We start from the raw sequence: 25,255 nt of genomic DNA, 5'->3' as shown, positions 1-25,255 counted from the left end.
CACTCTATCTCCTGTGGGAATTTCTCCTTACCTGGTTCAGACTAACTCTCCAGTGTCCTCAGAGCTGAAAATAGCCCAGTTGCCAGACAACTGTTTATCTACTTTGAGCCCCATGGAATAAGGAGTGGGGTGAAAGTGAGTCTTGGAACACCACAATAGATTCTAGTGAGTAAAACTCACTTCCCCTGGGTTTTGAAAGCCCCAGGAGCAATCAGTAACTTGGCTTAGTTTTCAATACCAGGCAGATAGCCAGGGAAGATCAGGCCCAGCTACAGAATGAGAAATGAGGATAAGAAAGAAACAGGAATGAGAAACATGTCCAAAAAGAAGGTGCAGACACCAATATATTCTGTCACAGTACGGGTATCAGCAACTTTTGAGACAGATCTGCTTCAGTCAGACGACTAAAAAGGGAAACCTTATAAATGAAGATAACATACAAGTATTTGTATATGAGGCGATATAGTCTAGTAACTAAAAGCACAGACTTTGGAGTTTGACAGTTGGCCTCTCACTAGTTGTGTAACCTTGGGCTAACTACCTCACCTCTGGTTTTCTCATCTGTAAAAAAGAAAAAAATAGCTAGGTCTTTTAACGTAGTTTGGAAAACTTAAAAAGGAAAAAAAGTTATACAGACTATTTATATAGTTAGATAGATAGATAGATAGATAGATAGATAGATAGATAGAAATAGATCTACATGCGTGTTGTGTTTGTGTGCATATATACATACATATATGTACATATATGCATGTACATATACATATGTATATATATGTAAAGTCTGGTGCCTAATACAGATTAGTGTATAACAGAGGCAACTGAACAAAACACCTGGCTGACACTACAGAACCCAAGTTTAAGGGTTCCCTAATATCTCAGAAATCACCTATTCATGCAGTCTCAGAGAAATCAAAACAGACTATCCCAATGGTACTTCCAGAAAGGTGGAATGAGAAACTTGGCAGATCTGTCCTCTACAAAACTTAAATAAGAAAAATTATTTTTTTAAAAATCACTTAAAGTCTCTCAAAACTGTCTTAAGGGCATAAAGCAAATGGAGAAACATTCATTCAAAAAAAACTACTAAATCTGAGTTAGAATCATGAGAGTCTATAGAGTTTGGGCCATGACCTGCTTCCTTCTCCCACCCCCAGCTCTATTATGTTACAAAAACTCTTATGAGCACTCCACTCCAAAAGGGCTGAGGCCCTATTCCTCTACCCAGCCCCAACTCACATGTTAGAAATCCTACCTTAAGCGTAGCCACCAAGAATACTTGGACCTTGATCATCACTGTCTGTCTCAGCTTATTCATAGGCTGAGGTCCCACACTGGGAGAGGCAAACTGAGAAGACCAGGAGCTACCACCCTCCCCTTCTAGCACCTGCTAAGGATATCAGTCTGGAAGAAGTAGGCCATTATTACTGTGCCTAACTCCTGTGCTACTTTAGCACAGAGGTTCTCTCAGAAAAGAGGCAAGCAAAGAAAAGGAAGAGCTTTGCAGTTCTTACCCAGGGTAGTGATTGTATTTGAAGCAGAACATAGAGAATTCCATGCCTAAGGGTGTTGTTCAAAACAATGGAGAGTTTGGTAGAAAACAATGAAAGGAGTGCTAGAAGCTTTATGATACTGCTGGTACCAAGCAAAATGGCAGAGCAATCAGAAGTTTAACAGAACCAGGAAAAGAAACAACCAAGAAAAGCCCTCCTGGGAACACACAGTAAACCCTGGTGACTGGAAAAGCTATGCACATGTTCCTACTCAGGAACAATGAAAACAGGACATGGGTCAGATTGAAAACATTCCCCAAGCTGCACACAGATCCATCAACAAAGGGCAGAAGCTTCACTGGCACAAGAGGCTTAAGCACACCCTCGGACCAAACACATGCTGAAAAACAAGCTATTCTGATACAGTGGAAAATATTATTAAGCAAGACTTAATAAAATTACATGCATCCTAGCAGGCTGGAAGAGTATGTGCATGCCCAAGGCTGCCCTCTCAAGACTGATGGTAGAGGGAACTTCCAAGCTACTAGGCTGTGGCTGAACTTAGGGCAAAAACATAAACTCCTTAAGTTTTAACAACAGCCCCCAAGCCATGTGTACACCCAACAATAAAGGGTAAAAATATAACTAACTAATGAGATCTACACACAACATTTCACTAGTAAGTAGTTTATGTGGATCAAGGGCTGACTCCTAATGAGCCAGACTAAAAGTGAAAAAGGGGAAAATAAAAGCATTCTTCACAAGGGCATCAGAATTTGTACACTGTGGGAGAAATAGACTTCACATAGTACAATCAAATCATTAAACAAATAAATGGCAAAAACAAGAAAAATAACATCAACCTCCAGTGGGCAGGAGAGGAGAAAGGAGAAGAATCAGTATTGAGAGTTACTAGAATACATTACTTCAAATGTTCAGTTTTTAACAACAACAGCAACAAAATGATGAGACATTAAAAGAAATAGGAAAGTGTGGCCAATACACTGGATAAAAAGTAGGCAATAGATACTGCTTTTGAGGGGGCCCAGTTGTAGGACATACCAGAAAAAGACGTCAAAGCAGCTGAGTTTATAAATATGTTCAAGGACCTCAAGGAAACCATACTTAAAAGAATTAAAGGAAGTTATGATGACAATGTCTCAGCAAATAAGAATATCAATAAAGAGATAAAAATCACAGGAAAAAATTCTAGAGTTGAAAATTATGATAACTGAAAAGAAAAATTCAGTAAAGGGGCTCAACAATATATTTAAACTAGCAGAAGAAAGAATAAGTGAACTTGATGATAGATTGTTATAGGTTATACAACCTAAAAAGAGAGGGGGAAAAAGGGGAAGAAAAATGAGCAGAGCCTCAGGAAATGTGGGACACCATTAAGTGTCCCACCACTTACTGACAGTGGAAGGACCAGAAGACCAAAAAAGGGGTAGAAAATATTCATAGAAATAATAGCTGAAAACTTCTCAAATTGAAGAAAATCACTAACTGACACATTCATGAAGCTCAACAACTTCCAAGCAGGATAAAAGCAAAGAGATCCATACCTAGATACATCAGAATCAAAATGATGAAAACAACAAATGAAAACAAAATCAGTAAGAGCAAAATGGTTAATTACATATAAGGGAATCCCAATAACATTAACAACTGACTTCTCATCAGAAACAGCAGAGACCAAAGGACAATGGATGACAAATTCAAAGTACTGAAAGTAAAAAACTGTTAACCAAGAATCGTATATCCAGAAGAACTATGTTTCAAAAATTAAGATTCAATAAACAAATAAGAATAGATGAAGGGTTAGAGAATTTTCTGCTAGCAGACCTGCTTTGGGGGAAAAAAATTAAAAAACTAAAGGGAGTTATTCAGGCTGAAAACAAGTGACACCAAATAACAATTTAGATCCTTATCCTCACAAAATTAAAAATATTTATGCTAATACTTAAGGAAATACTATAAATAACTGCATGCCAACAAATTACATCATTTAGATAAAATAAACAAATTCCTAGAAACACACAAACTACTAAAACTGACTCAAGAATAGAAAATATGAATATATCTATAACAAGGAATGATATTAAGTTAATAATTAACAATATTCCACAAAGAAAATCCCAGGACCAGATGGCTTGTGAATTCCACCAAAAAACTTAAAGAATTAACGTTAATCTTTCACAAACTCTTCCAAAGAACAAAAGACCAGGTGGTATTTTCTAATTAATTATTTGAGTCTAGAATTACCCTGATACCAAACCAGGTTAAGATATCACAAAAAATAATAATAACAATAAAACTGCAGACCAATATCCCTTGTGAATATAGATGTAAAACTACCAGACATAATACTAGCAAACTGAATTCAGTAACATATGAAAAAGATTATATGCCATAACCAATGGGATTTATCCCAGGAACGGAAAGCTGGTTTAATATCTGAATATCAATTAATGTAATACACACAATTCAATAAGGAAAGAATAGAAAGAATAGTCTTTTCAATAGATGATGCTGAGACAACTGAATGACCACATGCAAAAGAATGAAGTTGTACTCCTACCTGACACCATAGATAAAAATTATCTATCACAGACCTAAATGTAATAGCTGAAACTATATAACTCTTAGAAGAAAATTTAGGAGTAAATCTTTGTGATCTTAGTTGGGGCAAAGCTTTCTTAGACATAACACCAAAAGCACAAGCAACAACAAAAAATTTAGATAGGTTGTGCTAAATCAAAATTAAATACTTTTCTGCAGTAATATTACCATCAAAAAAGTGAAAAGCGGGGCACCTGGGTGGCTCAGTTGGTTGAGCGTCCAACTTCAGCTCAGGTCATGATCTCACAGCTCATGGGTTCAAGCCCCACATCGGGCTCTGTGCTGACAGCTTGGAGCCTGGAGTCTGCTTCTGATTCTGTCTCCCTCTCTCTCTGCCCCTAACCCACTTGCATTCTGCCTCTGTCTATCTCAAAAATAAACATTAAAAAAAAAAAAAGCGAAAAGAGAATCTATAAAATGGGAGAGGATGTTAGTAAATCAAACATCTGATAAGGGACTTGTATCCAGAATATATGAAGACCTTTTACAACTCAATAATAAAAATTCAAATAGCATAATTAAAAATTGGGCAAAGGATTTGAATACACATTTCTCCAAAGATACACAACTAGCCAATAAGAACATGGAAAGATGCTCAACATCATTAATCATTAGGGAAATGGAAATCATAACCCCAATGAGATATCTTTTTATACCCACCAGGATAGTCATAACCAAAAAGACAGATAATAACAAGTGTTGAGAAGTATGTGTGAAAATTAGAATACATTAATGGAAATGTAAAATGGTACAGTCACTTGGGAAAAGAGTATGGCAGTTCCTCAAAACGTTAAGCACAGAGTTACTATATGACCCAGCAATTCCACTCTTTGGCATATATCCAAGAGAAATGAAACATATGTCCATACAAAAACTTATACACGAAGGCTTTTAGCAGAATTATTCATAATTGCCAAAAGATAAGAAAAACAAATATCCACCAACTGATGAATGAATAGATAAAATGTGATATATTCAAAAATGGAATGTTATTCAACAACAAAAAATGAATTAAGTACTGATTCATGCTAAATGTATGAACTTGGAACACATGCTACATGAAAAAAAAACAGCAGAAAAGACTACATGGTGAATTATTATGTTCATGTGAAATATTCAGAATAAGCAAATCCATAAAGATAGAAAATTAGTGATTGCCTTGGGCTTAGGAGGGAGGTAAGGGAGGAAGGCAAAGAAACTGCTAATGAGTATGGAGTTTCTTTTCAGGGTGATGAAAATGTCCTACAATTAGACCACGCAGTAGTTGCACAATTCTGTGAATATACTAAAAACCACTGAATTGTAGATTTTAAATGGGTGAATATTATGTATGTGAATTATACCTCAGAAAAGATGTTTGTTTGTTTGTTTGTTTGTTTTTTAACCTGACCATCTACTTCTATACTGGATCTTTCTTTTGGCATTAGAGAAAGTCAAAACTTTCTATAAACTTTTTAGAGAATGTTAACTAGTTTCTATAAAATAGTTCCTCTGTCATAGTTAAATAGTCCAAGAATATATGAATAGTCCATGAGCAGTCCACAGGAAAACAGTCCACGATTGGTCTAAGACTGACTGACAGCTCACTGGTGACTGGTTATATATCCCTGATCTAGTCACTTATACTGTCTGTTGGAGCTGAGCTAGGGTGCTGATAAGTAAAGGCAGAACTTCCCCTGGATAATTCCTTCCATTAGAGTCCTCAGGTTCTGTAAAAATAAATAACTCCAATCAATTCCATATGTAAAAATCTGTTCCCTATCTCATTAATTCTTTTTTTTTATTTTTTAATTTTTAAACTTTTTTTTTAAACGTTTTATCTTTGAGAAACAGAACATGAGCAGGGGAGGGGCAGAGAGAGACACACACACAGAATCTGAACGAGGGTCCAGGCTCTGAGCTGGCAGGACAGAGCCCGACACAGGGCCCCAACCCACGAACTATGAGATCATGACCTGAGCCAAAGTCAGATGCTCAACAGACTGAGTCACCCAGGCACACCACTTTTTTTAATTTTTAAAAACATTTTTAAGTTTATTTATCTTAAGAGAGAGAGAACGTAAGTGGGGAAGGGGCACAGAGAGAGGGTGAGAGAGAGAACCCCAAGGAGGTTCCACATCACCAGGGCAGAGCCCAATGTGGGGCTTGAACTCACAAACTGTGAGATCATGACCTGAGCTGAAGTCAGATGCTTAACTGCTTGAGCCACCCAGAAGCCCCCCTAATTCGTTAATTCTAAAAATTTCTGCACATTGAGGTTGCTTGGAGGAAATTATAGTTTTTCTATCCTATGCACACTTATCTCCATGCTCTGGAGAATGAAACTAATATTGTACTAGCTATAAGTTGTTAAGCGATAGGGCTGATAGATATCGTGGACCAATAGTTGTAGATCTTCATTTAAAAGACAACCCTACACAGTCAGCTTTCTTTCAGAAAGAAATAGAAGAAAGGGAAGAAAGGAAGAAGGAAGAACAACAAATATAAGAGCAGAGAATTCATTAAGCCAGTGGAATGAGAAATGATTTTTATCTTCCTTCTTATCATCTAAATTGTAATACGAATCATGCATACTATAGTCAACTAAATCACATGACGTTAGTTTTATAAAGTACACAGCAGATTGACTTGAAAAGACAAAGAATACCTTCTGGGGGAGTCCCAATGCTGCTTCCAAGACCCAAAATAGCCATCTTGTGAATCCTTGGCTCCAGCATCACAGCAGATTCTTCCCCCCTCTCCCAGTGGGGTATTTTGACCGGCTCCAAGTGGACATTCTCCAGCCCTTCTTCCTGCAGGTTCTGGTGCATGATTTGGATGGCTTTTTCTAAGCTCTTGGAGCCACTTGGTCTGGGTCCAACGGTATCAACCAGAAGTGCCAGTCGCTCATAGGATCTGTTCTGGGCTTTACCATAAACAGCAAGGTTGATGATTGCTTTAGCAACATCTCCATAGCTGGCTATTTCTTCTTTAATTTCTTGAAAAGACCTCTGAGAGATGTCATTCTTATATATCGTTTTCCCAGAGCTCAGGGATAAAAGATGAACAACACCAACAAATGTGAGAAGAAGGAACTTCATTGATTTTTCCAGTTGGTTTTCTTCCTAAAATAATCTATGTAAGTAAAAAACAAAACAAAAAAAAAAAACACACAAAAAAAACATGTTTTAGGGGGAAAGAATCTCACAGCTATCTGCCCATAACCCAAGAATTGCTTTTCTTTTCTTTATAATAGATTTTTTTAAGTTTTATTTATTTATTTTGAGAGAGAGAGGGAGAGAGAGAGGGAGAGAGCATGAGCTGGGAAGGGGCAGAGAGAGAAGGAGAGAGAGAATCCCAAGCAGGCTCTGCACTGTCAGCACAGAGCCCGAAGTGGGGCTCGAACTCACTAACCGAACCATAAGATTATGACTTAAACTAAAATCAAGAGTGGGAAGCTTAACCAGGTGTCCCCCAGGAACTACTTTTCAAACAGGAGTCCCCTTCTCTTCTCAACCACTGCCCAACTTCCATCATCAAATGCAGGCACCATAAGTCACAGGAATGAAAATGTACAGAGACCATGATTGGCTTAATATGCAGTATTTATTAAAACAACAGAATCACATGTTACCTAGTAATCCAGTTTAAAATATGCTAAAAGGTTGGGGTGCCTGGGTGGCTCAGTTGATTCAGCGTCTAACTCTTGATTTTGTCTCAGGTCATGATCTCAGGGTTTGTGAGTTCAATCTCTACAAGGGGCTCTGGGCTCTGTGCTGACACGGTGAAATCTGCTTGGGATCCTCACTCTCCTCTCTCTGTGCTCCTCCCCTCCCCACACCCCTCCCCAACCTGCTCATGTGATCTCTCAAAATAAATAAATAAACATTTTTTAAAATATGCTAAGAGGTTAAAATAAAACAACTAGGAAAGAGAGGAAGAAACAGTGTTACCAGTGTGTAGCAGTCATAGGGCTCAGAAACTACTGTCTGCTGCTTCTCCCTCTTAATAGAGTATGATCCAAAAGGGTTTTAGAGTTCCCTGTACCTGATATGCTCTCTCCTATCTGCCTATTGAACTCATCCATCAAGGCCGCTGCAGATATTATCTTTTCCTGGTGCTTTCTCTAACCCCACCTGCTCCACATTTAATCCTCACAACAACTCTATGAGATTGTTTCTTTTTTTAAATATTTATTTACTTAAATGATCTCTACAACATGGGGCTTGAATTCACGACCCCAGGATCAAGAGTCACGCGCTCTTCTGACAGAACAAGCCAGGTGCCCCTCTATGAGATAATTTCTTAAAATTACTTTCATTTTATAAAAGAGGATCCTGGGGTAGTAAGAGATTAAGTGACTTGCCATGGACACACAGAGGCTTTCTCACTCTAGAGTCCATGTTCTAAATGCCTGAAAGTACGGTTTGAGGGCCAATGCCAGTCCACAGCTGTTTTTCACTAATCTACAATAAATACAGAGGTTAAGAGCAAACACATCCCATGCTGTGCAACAAAGTAACCAATAGCCTCATGTGATTATTTCAATTTAAACTGATTTAAATGAAATAAAATATTTAGCTTTTCAGTCATACTAGCTGCATTTCATATGCTCAATAGCCACATGTGGCTAGCAGCTACCATATTGGGCAACACAGATAAAATATTTCCATCATCATAAAAGGTTCTATTGGATAGAACTGATTTAGACATCTTTATATACAATTGACTGAGTAATTGTACCTTTGTCTAACCTATGATTAAAAAGTGGTGCTTCTCTTTGTGTGTCTCTTCTATTTCATTTTTCAAATTCACTGCTATTGTATTTTGCAAAAGTCTAATAAATTTGACATTTTAAAAACTGGTCTTTCACCAGAGATCATTTGAGAATCGCAGTCATGAACTACTATATTATAGGGGTAAATTTCAAATTCAGCCAGCATACAAGGCCTTTCAAAATAAGGCTCCAACAACCACTTCAAACTCATCTCTCTACTTCCCCCTCTGGAGCACACAAATGTCTTCCTTCTTTTTCTCATTCTCTCTTCCTCTCTTTCCTTCTTCCTTTTTTCCTCTTTCTTTCTCTCTCTCTCTATCAAACACACGCGCGCACACACACACACACACACACACACACACACACACATCTTAGGGAAGCTTCTAGATATACTGAGCATTTGAAATGGGGGACTAGTCCAAACTGAGATTTTTTTTAAGGTAAAATATATACCTGATTTAATCTTTAAAACCAAATACTTCATATTTAAGTATGAAAAACAACATAATTATTAGGTTAAATAAAATATTATTCACCTGTTTCTTTTATGTTTTAATATGAAATTAGAAATGTTTAACTTACATACTTATATTTATATGGGACAGTAATGCTCTAGCTGCATTGAACTTGACACTGTTCTTCTAACACCCAGGCCCCTTCATTACTCTAGATCTCTGCATATTTTCCTTCTCTTTGACACCAAGGCCCTTTTCCTCACCCTACTCCTCTGTTCCTGGTAAAGGTCTCCAGAGACTCATTCTTTAATGAAAATGTTTTAAAAATCACCTCTTGTGCGGAGTCTCACCAAACACCACTGCAGAGTTAATTGCACCATTGTCCATGCTTCTTCCCTAATTAACAATATTACCAACTAATATATTTGTTTATAAATTTGTCTCTCCTACTTTCAAAGTCAAGTAGGGTAAATTATTCATCACTGTACCTTCAATCATTGTACCCCTATGTAAGCATAGGGTATAGTACATTTTCATTTAGGGAATGAAGGAACCCTTAATCTCTCCAGGCCTTAGAGTCTTGTCTTTCCTCCTATACAAAGAAGCTGAGGGAATAAAAACTTGCGATCATATTTAAAATGTTTTGAAAAATTATGAAAACTATACATTGTTGTTGCTTTCCTTTTTATTAGAACTATTTATATGCATAGGTTCTTGGTTTCTATAGTCACTATTATTGATGCTTGTTTTTAAAAGCTAAATTTTATTAAACCATGAAAATATTTCACCAGATTGCAACTTATTCTTGAAGTACATTCTTTCAATGTGTTGTTGGTGCAAAAAAAAAGGAAAGGCTAATAACATATTTATCAATTAACACTAACCATAAGTATCTACTTCTCATTAAAAATTCTCTAAGCATCCCATAGACATTAACTATTTCATAATACATACATTCTAGTAATGGATTAGAATCATATAATGGCAATTTTGTGGAGATACAGGAGAGCTTAGGAATCCCTAGTCCATACACTTGTTTTGTAGAAACAGGGTCTGTGCTGTGATTCCCAGGTAGCAGATAAACCAACAAGTACAATCAACCAGGTAACTGACCAACTAGTACAGACTTGCCAGAGGATTAAAAATTGTTTTCTTACAGGAAGCTGTATGCATTTACATATAATAGAAATTCAATGGACACTCAAGTGCAGTCTGAGAAGCAAATAACTCTAATATAACATATGTACTCAAATAGTCTCAACACTATAGCACTAGAACATAGAAAAGAACAAGAGAAATCATGAAAAGCCATGGAGAAGACATGACAACTCAAGAGAGACTCAAGGAAAGGCTCCACAGGAAGAGAAGGGAACCCTCCTGGAGGGACCACTGGGACATCATCCCCCAGTCACATTCTGTTCAGAAGATATGTTCATAAAATAAGTGCCTGAGTCTTTTATTTTTACATTTTTTGCATAAACGTCAATTGAATTAATAGAAAACATGCCATTTTGATAATAAGACTTAACTGCTCTCTAATGTGATCATTTAAATTAATTTTGACATGAAAAAATGATGTAATTACTTTAAAACAGAAACTAGTATCTTTGAGTATTGTTCTTAATATCTTAACTATACTTTGTCTTTAAATCCTACAAATGTAATAAATGCTTATTTTTAAAAGTAATTTAATTTAAAAGATGATTATTTGTTACTTTCAATGGATCAGTTTGTTCCTTGACTGTAATATTAGTACTTTAGAAAATTTACAAGATTGATGGCACAAAACAACACACTACATGAGAAATCACCTAAGAACACTTGACATAAGTAAACACTAAATAGATACTAGTTGATCCTAAACCTGATTTTCCTTGGAACATAATCTGAAAATTACTGATGTAATTCTTGGCTAAAGAACATAATTATATACCTCTCCAACAGAGCACTGCAAGAATCTTTTATTATTGTTGTTTTTAGGAAGGCACATTAGCCCAACTGAGATATGCTTTTGTTAATAAATAGTAGAAAATAATAATTATTACTAACAGTATATAGTTGGAGAGGTAACAAAAATAGAAAAAGATATCACTATATCACATTCCACGCAAGAAAAACACTGTAAATAATATGTAATTTAAAAACAAATCATGCAGGGGTGCCTAGGTGGCTCAGTCAGTTGAGCATCTGACTTTTGATTTCAGATCAGGTCATGAGCTCATGGCTCATAGGATTGACCCCTGCGATGGGGCTTCCAGTGACTGTACATTCATGATTTTATCAAATTTTCTGTTTTGTTGGGGGAACCTAAGCTGTCAGCATAAAGCCTGCTCAAGAATCTCTCTCTCTCTCTCTCTGCCCCACCCCTGCTTGAGCACTCTCTCTCAAATTAATAAATAAAACTTTAAAAACAAATAATGGAATCCAATACATAATTTGTACATTCCTAGCAAGAAATAGAGATTCAAAATACAAATTAAAATAGTGAAACACAGAGGCTATATAAAGGCCAATGATCAAGAACACCTTGAGGAAATGCTCTCCTAATTCACAAATTAATTGATATGTGATCACCACACATCAAAAAATTTATTCCGGACCTAGAGTCAGTTCAAATGAAAATGATCAATGTAGGGGCGCCTGGGTGGCTCAGTTGGTTAAGATTCCGACTTCAGCTCAGGTCACACACGATCTCATGGTTCGTGAGTTCGAGCCCCACATCGGGCTCTGTGCTGACAGCTTGGAGCTTGGAGACTGCTTCGGATTCTGTGTCTCCCTCTGTCTCTGCTCCTCCCCCACCTGTGGGCTCTCTCTCTCTCTCTCTCCCTCTCTCTCTCTCTCATCAGCCCTCCTCAGTCTGAAAAGACATAGGCCAAAAGTAGAAATATTTTGGTGTATGAAATCAAGAAGGACTTTGATAACATAAATATAGACCTACTCAGCAAATCTTATATTAGTACCAGGGGATGGTCCGAGTAGCTCACAGGCAATTTGAGAAAAATCAAAATATACAATTTTTCACAATGAGTGATAAACTTATGAATAGTTTCTTCCAAAAAAAGAGAGAATTTGATAAAATTGTGAATACCATCACTGGACGTCATTTTAATCTACCACAAAGAGTTGGTTTGTCACTGACCCAAGTGAACCCTGTGGTATCACTAGGAGTATCTTGTTGATCTGAAAGGCTATTAGTCTGCCCTAGTTCAGAACTACAAATATCCCTACAGAGTCATTTCAGTGAAATAAAATTAAGCAAGCTACCGTAGTATTCTTTTATAGTCTGCAAAGGCAGAAAATAATTCTATGGTGATCAACAAATACAAGTAGTACCACTCATCTCAAACATTGCCTCTTTATTAATTGCAAACCGTATTCTGTTTGGGGTCATAACTTCATCTCTCCATTCATTTAACAAAACTTTATTGATCACCTACTAAGCACTGGAGATGCAAATGTGTGAGAATATCCACATCCTCAAGGAGCTTCCAAGTATAAAGAGGAAGACAAAATGTACAAACTACTGTAACTAGGGTAGTGACAAGGTGCTGTGAGAACAGAGGGGAGGAGGGGATTAAGAGGACAATGCTTGAGCTGAGGTTTAAAGGGTACTGATGCGCAGTGAAGAAGTTGGGAGTGGCACTGAAGAACAACCCAAGAAAAGACATAGAAAAGGGCTTTGGACAAAAGGGGGGAAATGGTGGAAGATACAGCAGTGATAGGAATTATTCCTTAGGGTCTGACTGAGAAGGTCTACTGGTGAAGCTCCAACACACATGGAGCAAAATGCCCCAGGGTACTGTAACAGGGGACATGAAGAACTTTTCCCATTCCTCATGCAGTCAGGAAAAGGAAAGAAGCAAGGAAGGGAGGGAGGAAGGGAGGGAAGGAGGAAGGAGAAAAAAAGGAAGGGAAGTTTCTTTCTTATCCTCACAACCTCCTGTCTCCTCAGCACAGAGAATTCACCCAGATTCCACATCAGGGCAAGGAGAGCATTTGAGGTTCCTCAAAATCCTCAAATAAGCCACTACCTATTATCTTCTGGTTATTCCTTAGAATTTTCACTGAGGGAAAAGTAACCCATGCTTACAAGAGATGCATTAGTCAAGCAATTTATTTACAAAAACACTCAAGATTTTCTTCCGTTTAAAATTCCAGGGGCGCCTGGGTGGCTCAGTGGGTTAAGTATCCAACTTTGGCTAAGGTCATGATCTCATGGTTCGTGGCTTTGAGCCCCATGTGGGGCTCAGTGCTGATAGCTCAGAGCCGGGAACCTGCTTCAGATTCTGTGTCTCCCTCTCTCTCTGCCCTTCCTCCTCTCGCACTCTCTCTCTGTCTCTCAAAACTAAATAAATGTTAAAAAAATTGTTTTAGAAAAAAATAAAATTCCTAAATACCAGTAATCTGACAAAAAAAAAATCTCCTGCACTCTTGAACAATTACAGGACATTTGAAATGTCTAAACTTGAACTGCATGTTTTCTAACAATACTGTTTATTTTTATATACAAAAGGCTGACGTTATTGTTCCTTTACTTGAATTCAAACTGTAAAAATATTAAATATTATACCCTTCAAAATCTTAAACAACTATTTTTAAACCCATGCTGTATCATGACTTTGAATTCAGAAAGTTATATATTCAAAGGAAATTGGGAGCACTATTTGCAAATGACTTGCTTTTCATATATTGTCTTCATGATCCATAGTTACAGATTATCTTTTTCATAAAAAGAGATAAAATTCTTTATAATGTCATTTTCATTCTTTTCTACTTAAATCTGGAAGCAAACTAAAGCAAAACCAACTTTACTCCTACTGTGAATTATTTTCTCTCTAATAATAGGTTTATATTTTGGGGAAACAAAACAAAATCCTTTGCTTCGATTTCTAAATATTTTTCCTAGAATATTATTGTTTAAAAATGTCTCAGGCTATGATAGAAATGGCAGAATGAATAGATTAAGTGAAGCGGAAAGGAACACAATGAAAAGAAAGTGCAATGAAAGAAGAGTAAGATTTAGGGACTGAGACTCTCACTGATTTTTAACTGTATCACTTTTTCTTCTAAAGACTGAATATACTACTTACATGAAAACTTAAATATTTCCCCTAAATTTTCCATTGAAGAACAGGGTTCACTGATACAAATTTAACTCTTAGTCTTCATTCTAAAGCATGTAGCAGACATAAAGACCAGAAATTTTAAATCCTGGCACAGACATTTGCACGTCAAAGCTCACTTCCTCCTACTAACACGCCTAGATTTATGATGATTAGCCCGTTAGCCATCTTAAGGAAGATCATCCTTTCCTTTATTTAATTCACAATTCAAATAATGCTGGGCCTCCATTTTTCCATAGCTTATATTCCAATTGTTCATTCAACCATTCAAGAAAGCTTACTGAGAACCTACAACATGTCAGCAATTGTGCAAAAATTTGGAGAAGACACAAAAACTAAGTTCCTACTATTAGCAGGCACTATTAATTACCTATTCAATAGCCATTCCCCTTTTTTCTTGCCAACCTAACATCAATTTTGTTCAGAATGCAAAGAGTCCAGCCCCATTAATCTAAGCAATTGTTTTCAATATGGATGATACTACCCCTAGGAGTCATTTTAAATACGTGTGGGAGGAGGAGCATTTCTGGCTGTCATGAGAGTATAGGGATCCTACTAGTAATTACTTGGCAGGGGCCAGGGATAGTAGACATACTGTGATGTGGGGTACAATCATGTATACTAAGAGCTCTCCAACATTCTACACAGATTTTTTTAACATGAAAAACCTATTATCTGAACCTTAAACCTAACTTTATTGTATATATAAAAATAGTTTTTGTACAGCTTTAATGCAAGTTAACTTTTTCAAGAAGTAATTATCAGGGGCAACTGGGTGGCTCCTTTGGTTATGCATCTGACTCTTGATTTCAGCTCAAGTCATGATCTCACAGTTTGTGAGTTCAAGAGCCACGTCAAGCTCTGCACTATGTCAGCATGGAGCTTGGAATTCTCTCTCCCTCTCTCTCTGCCTCTACCTCACTCATGCTCGCTCTCTCTCTCTCTCTCTCTCTCTGTCTCAAAATAAAGAAATAAACTTAAAAAGTTAAAAAAACAACAAGCAATTACCATGTATATCAAGGGAGGACTATGCTGTCTTTTGTCCAGAACTTTACTGTGGGCTGTTCATTTCAGCAAAACACCAATGACTACACTGCTTCGGGTATTGGAATCACCACCACCACACCCCTGGGCCATCTACATCTGCTGCTGTCACATTCACTATGTAAGCACTGGACTACTTCATTATGTCATTTAGTGGGGTCATGCCTGTGTATGTATTTTGAAGTACTTTATTATAAATTACTTTCCTTTAATTTCTCCTTTACATTACAGTTAGGATAGCATACTGATTAAATTGAAAATATGCATAAGCAGATTATCTATGATGCTTCTTCAGAATAATAAAGCGTGTACCCTAAAGCATTATTTTTGAAAAGGGGGCATTGCATCTAATAGGATGATGAACTTGTAATTTAAGTGAACTTGACAATTCTATTCCTCACTCTTCCAGCCTACCTTCCAGCCAGAGGAGGCCCCGTGACCCAGTTCTACTCAGAGACCCAAACAGAAGCAGCTGACAAGAAAGTGGCCACAATTCTAAGGCTGCATTTCCTACTTTGTAACCATGAGGGCAAATCCAAGAGAACTGGTCCTGACATCACTGAGCAGCTGAGCCAACACCAGCACCACCAACTTGTTTGTTAGGTGAGAAAAAGAAACTCCATTTGTTTTAGCCGCTGTGAGTTGGATTCTCTGTTCACTGCAGTTGTGAATACATTTCCAACTGCTATACTACTTTAGGGGTTTCTGGGGGATCCATAATTGAATATATTATTTATATTAATACCAGAAGCAAGGTCCAAGATCTGGCATATGGTCTACCTAGACTTCTCGTATGCATCTAGGTTCTCAATAGCCAACATCACACTCAGAATCTTCCCTTCCAAAACTGATCTTCCTTTGTTCCCTGCCCTAGTCAGTAAGTTAGAAACTGCAGTGTGCTATTGGATTCTTGCCTCTCTCTCAGGGAGAACAGGTGAACAGTTGGCAAGTCCTGCCTGCAATTCCACCTTCAAATTCTTTCTTGACTAATTTCCCTCCTCTCCAACTTATCATCACCTAGCTCAGAACCTCATTATCCTTCATTTGAAACACTTCCTCACTCATATCCCTGCCTTAAAGTCAGGTCCCTTCCCAACCTATGTTCCTTGTTGCCACTAGAGTTATTTTAAACCCAAATCGAATGACTCCTTGGCTTGTAACACCTATTTCCCCACTGTTCATTGTTCAGTGTTATGGGTATGGCAGTCTTCATGATCACTCCCTGCTGTTCCCTCGCCCCGATATCAAAGCCCCAACAGGCTGTGTACTAGTCCTGGAAATCACAGAGCAGTCTTTATACCTCTCTGACTTTGTTCATGCTGTTTCCTCTGCTAAAATGCCCTTTCACGCTTTCTCCACTTGGAGAAGTTGCAGTCATAATGCAAGGTCTGGCTCCTCGGTCTCCAACTCCCAGGCAGGATTATTTGCTGCCTTTTCAACAATGCACTGTATGCTATGTGCTTTTGTGTCTGTCACCCCGCTGGACTATACATCACCTAATAGCGATAATATTTTACTTTTATAAAATTCACCAAGCATGTTCTCTGCAAGGAATGTGTTTTATTTATTTCATATACTAAGCAAATAGCAAAATACCTGTCAATAAATATTTATAGAACAAATGAATAGATTCATCAAACAAGTAGTTATATTTCACAACAGAAGTATACGCCTCTGATTCATCACTTTCGTGATTACCTTTCTTGCATCAGACATTAATTTGCTCCTTTAAACTGTAGCATATCCGTAAGTTCCTTTCATAAAGAGAATCAAGAGACCTGGAACTTGGTCCTGGCTATCCCTCTCTAGATGCATGACTTTGGACAATTTATTGTAAGTCTCTATGTGTAAAATAAGGGGTTGCATTTCAGCTCTAACATTCTATTGTGGATTTTCTTAAATTTTTAATAGGAGTCACACTTTTCTTTACAGTCCATGTTAGCACTTGACTAAATCACCTTATACCAAACACTTACTTGGTTCATATACAAAAACCACTACCGAATCTACCATTCTGTCTCCTTCTACTAGTCAACTGAAATTGAACTCTAAAGGTCATTATGGATGCCCTTGCTCCTAAATCCAATGAAGACATTTCATTTCCTATCATATGTAACATCTGAAACATTTAACACTATGAGCAGCCTCTCCTTTTCCAAACACCCTTCTTCCAGTATTTCTGCTCTCCTTCTCAACCTTTTTTTTTTTTTGTAGGGCCTCTTTTCTCCATCTCCCCTGTAAAGCTTATTTCCTAGGGCTCTGTCCTTGACCTTTTTCTCCTACTACACATTCTAACTGGGAAGGTCATTCACTTCAAGGCTTCAATACTATGCATGGCAAGAACTCACCTATAAGTTAATAAGTTCTCTTAGTTTGGATGCCCATAGGTACCTCTAACTCAACATATCTAAACCCTTCTCATGACTTTTCCCCCAAGTCAGTTCCTCTCCCTGAAGGCCCACTCTTGATGCCTGGCATTTATATCATCTATCGTCTGCACCATTTGGGCCATCTCACCCTCTTTTAAACCCTTCAGCCACTTGATCCTTAAGTGCTATCAAATTTAACTACTAAAAATCCCCCAAACCCATCTTTCCCCTTAAGTCTTCCTCAGCAGCTTAGCTTCTGGCCATATTACCTTAACCTGAACCACCATAGCAGTCTCCTAACTTATCTCCCTGTCTCCAGCCTCCTGTCCTCCGATGCATTCTTTTTGCTGCACTGATTATCATTCAAAATATTTATATTCAAAATGTGTATCTCTCCCACTAAACTGTGGACTCAATGTGGGCAGGGCCTGCATAGAAGACATCTTTGAGCCTCTAAGATCTAACATTGATCTAGCATTTAGTAAGTACTCCATAAACATAGGTAGGAAACATAGGAGGTGATACCTGAATTAGTTTTGGGAAAGTCTAAGACCTAGTAGGTGTATGGGTTGGGGAGGAGTGAGTGTCCAGGCTGAAGAATAGCTCTCCTCTCTTTATAATTCAAAGAAAAGTGCCGAATACATTTCACGCGCTTAGTCATATGTACTGTCTTGAGCTGAACCTTTCTGTATAAGCAGATAACTCCCAGATATAAGACCATTTTTTCCTTATAAGCATTTGTGTCCTCCTTGGAACCTAACGTATTGCTTTTTAGAGTAAGCATTCAGACTGTATTTGTTGATGCAACATTTCTAGTATCTACTTTTCACATGATGGGAGACAGGAAGGCAAGATGGAAAGAAAGAAAGATACCAGAGAAGAACCTTTGCTCCCACTGCACCTTCAATTTTACTCACTAGAAAAACAATTCCATAGAGTTTGAAGTCTTTTGAAAGTCCCTAATAAAAACTGGTGAAATGCAAATGAAGTTTATAGATTCTACCAGTGGCAATTTCCTGGTTTTGATATACTATAGTCATAGAGGTTACCATTGTAGAAAGCGGGGTAAAGGACACAACAGGGTCTCTCTGTACTATTTTTGTGACATCCTGTAAGTCTATAATTATTTCAAAATAAGAAGCTTAAAAAAAAAGCTACCTATCTGACGCCTTTTTAAACTTTTTTGTTTTTTTTTTAAATCATAATACTTATCTGTACTTCTGGGAAAAACCATACAGGAGTGAACCAGAACTGGTCCAACTTTAAGACAGGGAGCAGAGTGTCCCAGGCCCACCTCTCCTACCAACTTAGACTAGGATTCACCCTGTATCCAATAGCTTCATCACTATTTTTCTAGGAGACATGGTTAAAGAGGCTTCATTTCCAATGTCTCTGTCATAGAACATGTCATCCTGAATAAGGCATGGGCATTCTAGAGACAAGGGAGGAGGACTGAAGAAAGAGGCAAATCCTGCAACCAGGCAAAGAAGTCAGTACATGAAATTTCCTTTCTTCCCCATTGGTTCTGGAAGTTAGTACAGAGATAGCTGGTTAGTGAGGTGATGAGAGCAGGGTAAGTGGTACACTGACTGGCAGTCCCCTTCTGGGAAGGAATCCGAGATGCTGTGGGGGTGACACCCTGCTGGGAAAGGTCTACCAGCAGACCCTTCTCCTCCCACTGGCCACACTGGATCACTCATGCCCTGACTCTACAGATATCAAGCGACCTTCTCTCTCTTACCCCTCCTAATCCCATCAGCAATGAGCCAGCAGGCTGACTCATTTTGTGTCCCTGACATTTTACTGTTTATCAGTGAGCAGTTTTTGAGTTTACCTTCTAAAAAAATTAATCGGGCTCACTCTACTAATCCTTTTTCTAGATTTCTTTATTCCTTTCAAGTTTCTTGAGTGTATAAAACAATGTAGCCTAAATTCCTACTGTTCTTTGTAGGCATCTTTGTTCATATAGCCGAATGTAACTGACTTTTGACCTACATCGTGATGGGACTAAGAGAAATAAATGTAAAGCTCCCTTATATGCTGCTTAAGTAAAACAATATGATTAACATTCCAATAAATGAAATCAACCATGAACCCTCAGACAAACTTTGTATCCTTGGCTTACAAAATCTGTACTGAAATTCAAAGAGGCTATAAGACTGCTCTTGGTCCCTTTGTTAGCTAAAGATGCCAGGCTGACCGTGAGGGTAGATGCTTTTGAGAACAGGGGTCTCAGATCTGCGACTCGGCCACAAATGCGCATGCCCAGTCAGCAGCCATAACAAGCACATGTAATCAATAAAAACACAGATAAATCATGACGAATGCAGTTTATACCCTTTGGAGCCAAATACAAAGTGGGTAACCCTAGACATTAGCAATTCTGAGGCCCTACGATCCAGAAGAACTGAAAAAAGGGATGAAAGGAAATAGGATTGTAGCCTCGTAAAGTTCTAGTTTTCTAGGACTTGGACCCCCAACATAAGAGTAATAGGAAGTGTTTTATTTCTGCCAATAAAACCAGCGAAGCATTTGTCTTCGATCTGGTGATATTAAAAAGCTATTACAAGGCACAGCAGCCTCTTCCAGAGGCAGGGGAGAGAATATGGCCTTCCTTGAATCAGACAAAGTGCAGAAATCTTCCAGAGAGTCAGCTGCAGAAAACTATAAAGCCAGAGATATATAGATTTAATTACCATTCACCAATATAGGGTTACAGTAAGCTGACTGTACTAATGTGTTTTTATTGCTAAACAGCGTGCTTCCCCCATGTATCTTTCCCTGAACTGGTTAATAACAAGTTCCAAGGAACACTCCGGTAGAGATATTAGTAATTTCCTTTGGAACATACCTTTCAGTTTCCCTCGCTTTAGCCAGACTCCCCCATCCCATAAACACGAAAGCAGAAAGACCCTCAATGAATCTTGCTGCAAACGCAGTTCTTGTTACAGCCCAAGCCAGGGAGGCCTGTTCAGAAAGCCACTTACCGCAAAACTTGCTATTAAACCTGTCAAACGGACATATATGAAAATACTGCTTCGCTAAACAGCTGTTAAGTTTCACGAGCTTAAAAAGAAAATACCATGCAGCTATCCACTGTTAACAGAGATTCACCAGTCCGTTTTAAAATCTGATACATCGGTCTGCCTTTCCCCAAATCCTAACATTTGCTCTCTGCTATGAGATGGCTGCCACATAGTACCATCAGCAAACACTGGCTGAGAGCACACACATTCTCACTTTACAACAGCACAAGCTCCCTCCTCCTGCATGGCAGCGCGCATCTGCTGCTTTGGGCTCTTGCACAGGAAAAAGAGCATTTCTCAACGGTGTCGAGGGGAAATTAATGCACTGATTCCTCTCTGTCCCAATGGGCAGACATTAATCAAAGGTGGCAAAAGAAAAGAGTTAAGCCAAATAGATTCACAGTAATGGAGCTGAAACAATTATTCAAAGTGCTTAATCAGTCAATGCAAAATAAAACCATTGTAGCACTGCATCAGTACACAGCAAGCAACATTATCCTGGGGAAAAGAGCACTCATAAAACAAGTTTTCTAGGAAGTGGGGAAAGCAAGGTGATACAGCAGATGTTTGACAGCAGGAAATTAAAAAGGTAACCTAAAGAAAAAAACATAAGGAATTAGGGAGACACTTAGCGAGAGATGAGCTTGGAGTGTGGAACAAAGGCCGTGGGGGAAAATACACCCCAGTCCAGAGGTGAGGAGTGAGTTGAAAAGAGCTATACAGAAGCACAGGAACCAGCTGAGAGTGATTTTTCTTAATGGGCAATTTCTAAAATCCAAGAAGCAATTTTTAAAAAGAGAATCACATTCATCAGGAGATAAAATGTATGATTTAAAGGATTATGAAGACAGACTTAAAGAAAAAGATTCTTGGATCCCAGACGGAGACAGCAAAAGAAGTAGGGGGAAGAGAACTGGTTCCCTCTGGGGAGAGGCAGAAGATGCTTAGGAGGAGGACAGAGAGAAATCAAAGGAACCACAGCTTATCTCAGTTTTTGTGACTTACTTCCCAATCTCTCACTCGAAAGATGAAAAGCCCATAGTCAGGTCACCCAAGTCATTGTTATAGGAAATGAGGTGAGGAAACACTCAGTTTGGAATAATCACCCCATAATTGCCTAGAGGTCTACTAAATCTGTGAAGGATCGGCCTATTTCCTAAATGTAGTGCGTTTGATTTCCCTCCAGAGAATGCAGGAAATTGTACCCTTTGAAACAGATGAGAAGTTTTGGATAACATCAGATTCTATTGGAAAGCCCCCGGGTAATGAGTCGGCAACTCACAGCCTGCACCACAGTGTCTGATACATTTAGTAGCAGATGAGGGGAAGTTTGTTGTGACAGCTGTGCAGAAAAAAAAGGCTGAAGGTTAGGTGGATTTGCAACATGAGAAGGTGATTTGGGCTTGGAAAAAGCAAAGTCATCTTCAGAAGGAAAGAGCGCGCAGAAAAAAGAACAAAAGGAAGCGCGGGGCAGGTGGGGGGAAACACAACAAGCCCAGATTGTTGGGAAGTTCTCTGCGCTGTCTCCATGCATTGGGAGTTCCCTGCTGACCAGTCAGAGTGTCCTCCAAAAGCCGTTGCCCGATTTGCTTTTATAGTAGCTAGACGTGGCCAAGAGTAGGAACGTTGTACCACTTGCAAGACACATAGATACAGAGCACCCTTGATTTCTTACTAGAAGATGATTTTCCTCTTCTCTCTCCACAAAAGGACTAGGACGATCTCTCAGATGGCGGCTGCTGCCTGCCCCTCCCTTACTCAAAGACCACACTGTTCTTCTGTCCCATACAGCCCCACGGTGCTGCGTTTGTTCCCCATCTTCTCTCTCCTCCAGCACTTGCTCGGAGGCTTGCTGCTTCTCCTCATGAAGTGTCACAGGCAGGACATGCAACACCTTGTACTGTGCATGAGCACAGCCCAGACCGGCATGAGAGGGAAAAGATTCTAATGATTAGGAAGCAGGAAGATAAATACCAAGTGACAGAAAACCCTCCAGAAGTTGCCTCTGCATAGCCTGCTCGGAAGTCACGTTCCTCACTTGACAGAGGCAGGAGGGAAGGAGAAAGGAAGAAAACCAACATCTCCCTTTGCCCTAGCAAGAGACTGTGCTATGTGCTTCCATATATACATGTATATCTTATCAGATAGATAGATAGATAGATAGATATCATCTGATTTAATCCTCATAAGCAACCATTGAGGGATATTATTACTACCAAAGCAGAGGCTCAGAGAACATGATTTGTTCATGGTCAATTGGGTAGTAAGAGGTAGAACCCTGTTTTTCACTTGACTCACCTTTTGAAAAGCCCTGTCTGACCCTCAAAGTTTGGGTTGGGGGACCCTTCATACTGCTGTATTCTCCACGGTACATAACATTCTGCATTGTAATTCCTGTTAATTTCTGGGTCTCTGTCTCTAGACTGAGGGCTCACTGAAGGCAGAGGCTACGCCTTCAGTATGCCTCAGTGCTACGTACAATGCCTGGTCTATGTGTGCTGGAGGAACGCTGGGCCAGAGATGAGAACCCACCATCCCATGCCGTCTCTGAAAAATACTGCTGGAATTTTAATTTCACCAAGCGCTTAGTGAAATGAAAAAGAGTAGTTATGAAAACTATACATGTCATCCTCTCAAACTCTTCCTCCATGGTCTCCGTGGTACTAATGCTGCCTTGTGGAACATAGTTATGGACTTGTTTTTTTTTTTTTTTTTTTTTTCCCACAATTGTTTGTGTTGTTTTATTTATTTATTTTTTTTTATTTTTTTTTTTTATGATTCTTTTTTTTTTTTTTTTTATGAAATTTATTGACAAATTAGTTTCCATACAACACCCAGTGCTCATCCCAAAAGGTGCCCTCCTCATTACCCATCACCCACCCTCTCCTCCCTCCCACCCCCCATCAACCCTCAGTTTGTTCTCAGTTTTTAAGAGTCTCTTATGCTTTGGCTCTCTCCCACTCTAACCTGTTTTTTTTTTTTTTTTCCTTCCCCTCCCCCATGGGTTCCTGTTAATTTCTCAGGGTCCACATAAGAGTGAAACCATATGGTATCTGTCTTTCTCTGTATGGCTTATTTCACTTAGCATCACACTCTCCAGTTCCATCCACGTTGCTACAAAAGGCCATATTTCATTTTTTCTCATTGCCACGTAATATTCCATTGTGTATATAAACCACAATTTCTTTATCCATTCATCAACTGATGGACATTTAGGCTCTTTCCATAATTTGGCTATTGTTGAGAGTGCTGCTATGAACATTGGGGTACAAGTGGCCCTATGCATCAGTACTCCTGTATCCCTTGGATAAATTCCTAGCAGTGCTATTGCTGGGTCATAGGGTAGGTCTATTTTTAATTTTCTGAGGAACCTCCACACTGCTTTCCAGAGCGGCTGCACCAATTTGCATTCCCACCAACAGTGCAAGAGGGTTCCCGTTATGGGACAAGTTATGGACTTGTAAAATAGGGTGTTTAAATGCAAGTGACTATACAGCTCTGTAGTACTCGCTATTCCCTGGTTGAAAATGAATGTTGGGTTTTTTTCCAGGTCCTTTTCTGTCAAGTAATGAGAAACACTGGTAAGCCCTGCTTTCACTCTCAGGGTCCCACAGACACCAATTATTCACACTCAATGTCACAACTTCAAAATGTTTAAGATGCTCTGAACTTTGGTGGGTTCTTTCTTTTAGAGATGAGAACAAAAAGAGAGCCAAATTACCTTAGCCCATGTTGTTGGAAGTCATTATGGTTTCTGCACCATAGAACCCATGCAATTGTTCCAGCAATCCTGTTCCAATGCCTGTTTCCAAAGTAGAAAATACATGACTTGACCACCAGGAATGTCTGTACTAAGTCCAAGTCCGGAGCAGGGTGGCTCTGCCTCAGCTGTGACCCCTGAAGCCCCATCAGTGAGCAAAGTCTAATCAACCCAGAAAACCAGCAAAAAGAAGCCAGCCTAACAACTGAGTCCAGACTGCAGTAAATCTGCTTCCAGTTATTGTTCACCCTTGTTCCAAACACATCTAGGTACAGACTTTAATAAAGGCATGTGCAAAAGCTAGTTTTACTGAATTCCATACCCAATGGGGATAGCAAATCGTGGACTTGGAAAAAAAAGTAGCCTCTAGCAACTAGAACCACGCTGAACATGCATGTAATTCAAAGGTACTTAATTCTATAGAAAAAGCTCAACCTTTCTCAATTTGTCTTGGCATTTGTATGGTTCCATGCTGTATTTTAGGGCTACCAACACTGTGAGAGATCTCTTCTCAGTCTTCCGACTGACTGCCTGGATTGGGTATTTCCTAAAGAATACAAGAAAAACAATCCCGCCAATGCTGCTGAGATAGCGGACATTCAAATAG

General features: G+C 38.8%; 1 protein-coding gene across 8 annotated transcripts in view; it reads right to left on the bottom strand.

Annotated features, from left to right (window-relative positions):
- Positions 1–24,634, bottom strand: part of CPQ (carboxypeptidase Q) — a 429,842-nt gene extending 405,208 nt beyond the window's left edge. For 5 of the 8 annotated variants that reach the window (XM_019822922.3, XM_019822925.3, XM_019822926.3 and 2 more), the window contains exons 1-2: positions 24,610–24,631; positions 6,763–7,229 (exon numbers count right to left, since the gene is read on the bottom strand). In XM_019822922.3, coding sequence (XP_019678481.1) covers positions 6,763–7,195 — 433 coding nt within the window. In that variant the 5' untranslated portion in view covers positions 7,196–7,229; positions 24,610–24,631. Of the gene's footprint in view, positions 1–6,762; positions 7,230–24,609 lie in introns of all 8 variants that reach the window. The other 3 variants (XM_045050098.1, XM_019822921.3, XM_004000001.5) reach the window with 3 other exon arrangements.
- Positions 24,635–25,255: the final 621 nt, after the last annotated feature.

The sequence above is a fragment of the Felis catus genome, chromosome F2 (genome assembly GCF_018350175.1).
Source record: "Felis catus isolate Fca126 chromosome F2, F.catus_Fca126_mat1.0, whole genome shotgun sequence".
Classification (NCBI taxonomy): Eukaryota; Metazoa; Chordata; class Mammalia; order Carnivora; family Felidae; genus Felis; species Felis catus.
The sequence above is the reverse complement of the archived record's forward strand: the minus strand, read 5'-3'. Positions and strand labels throughout refer to the sequence as shown.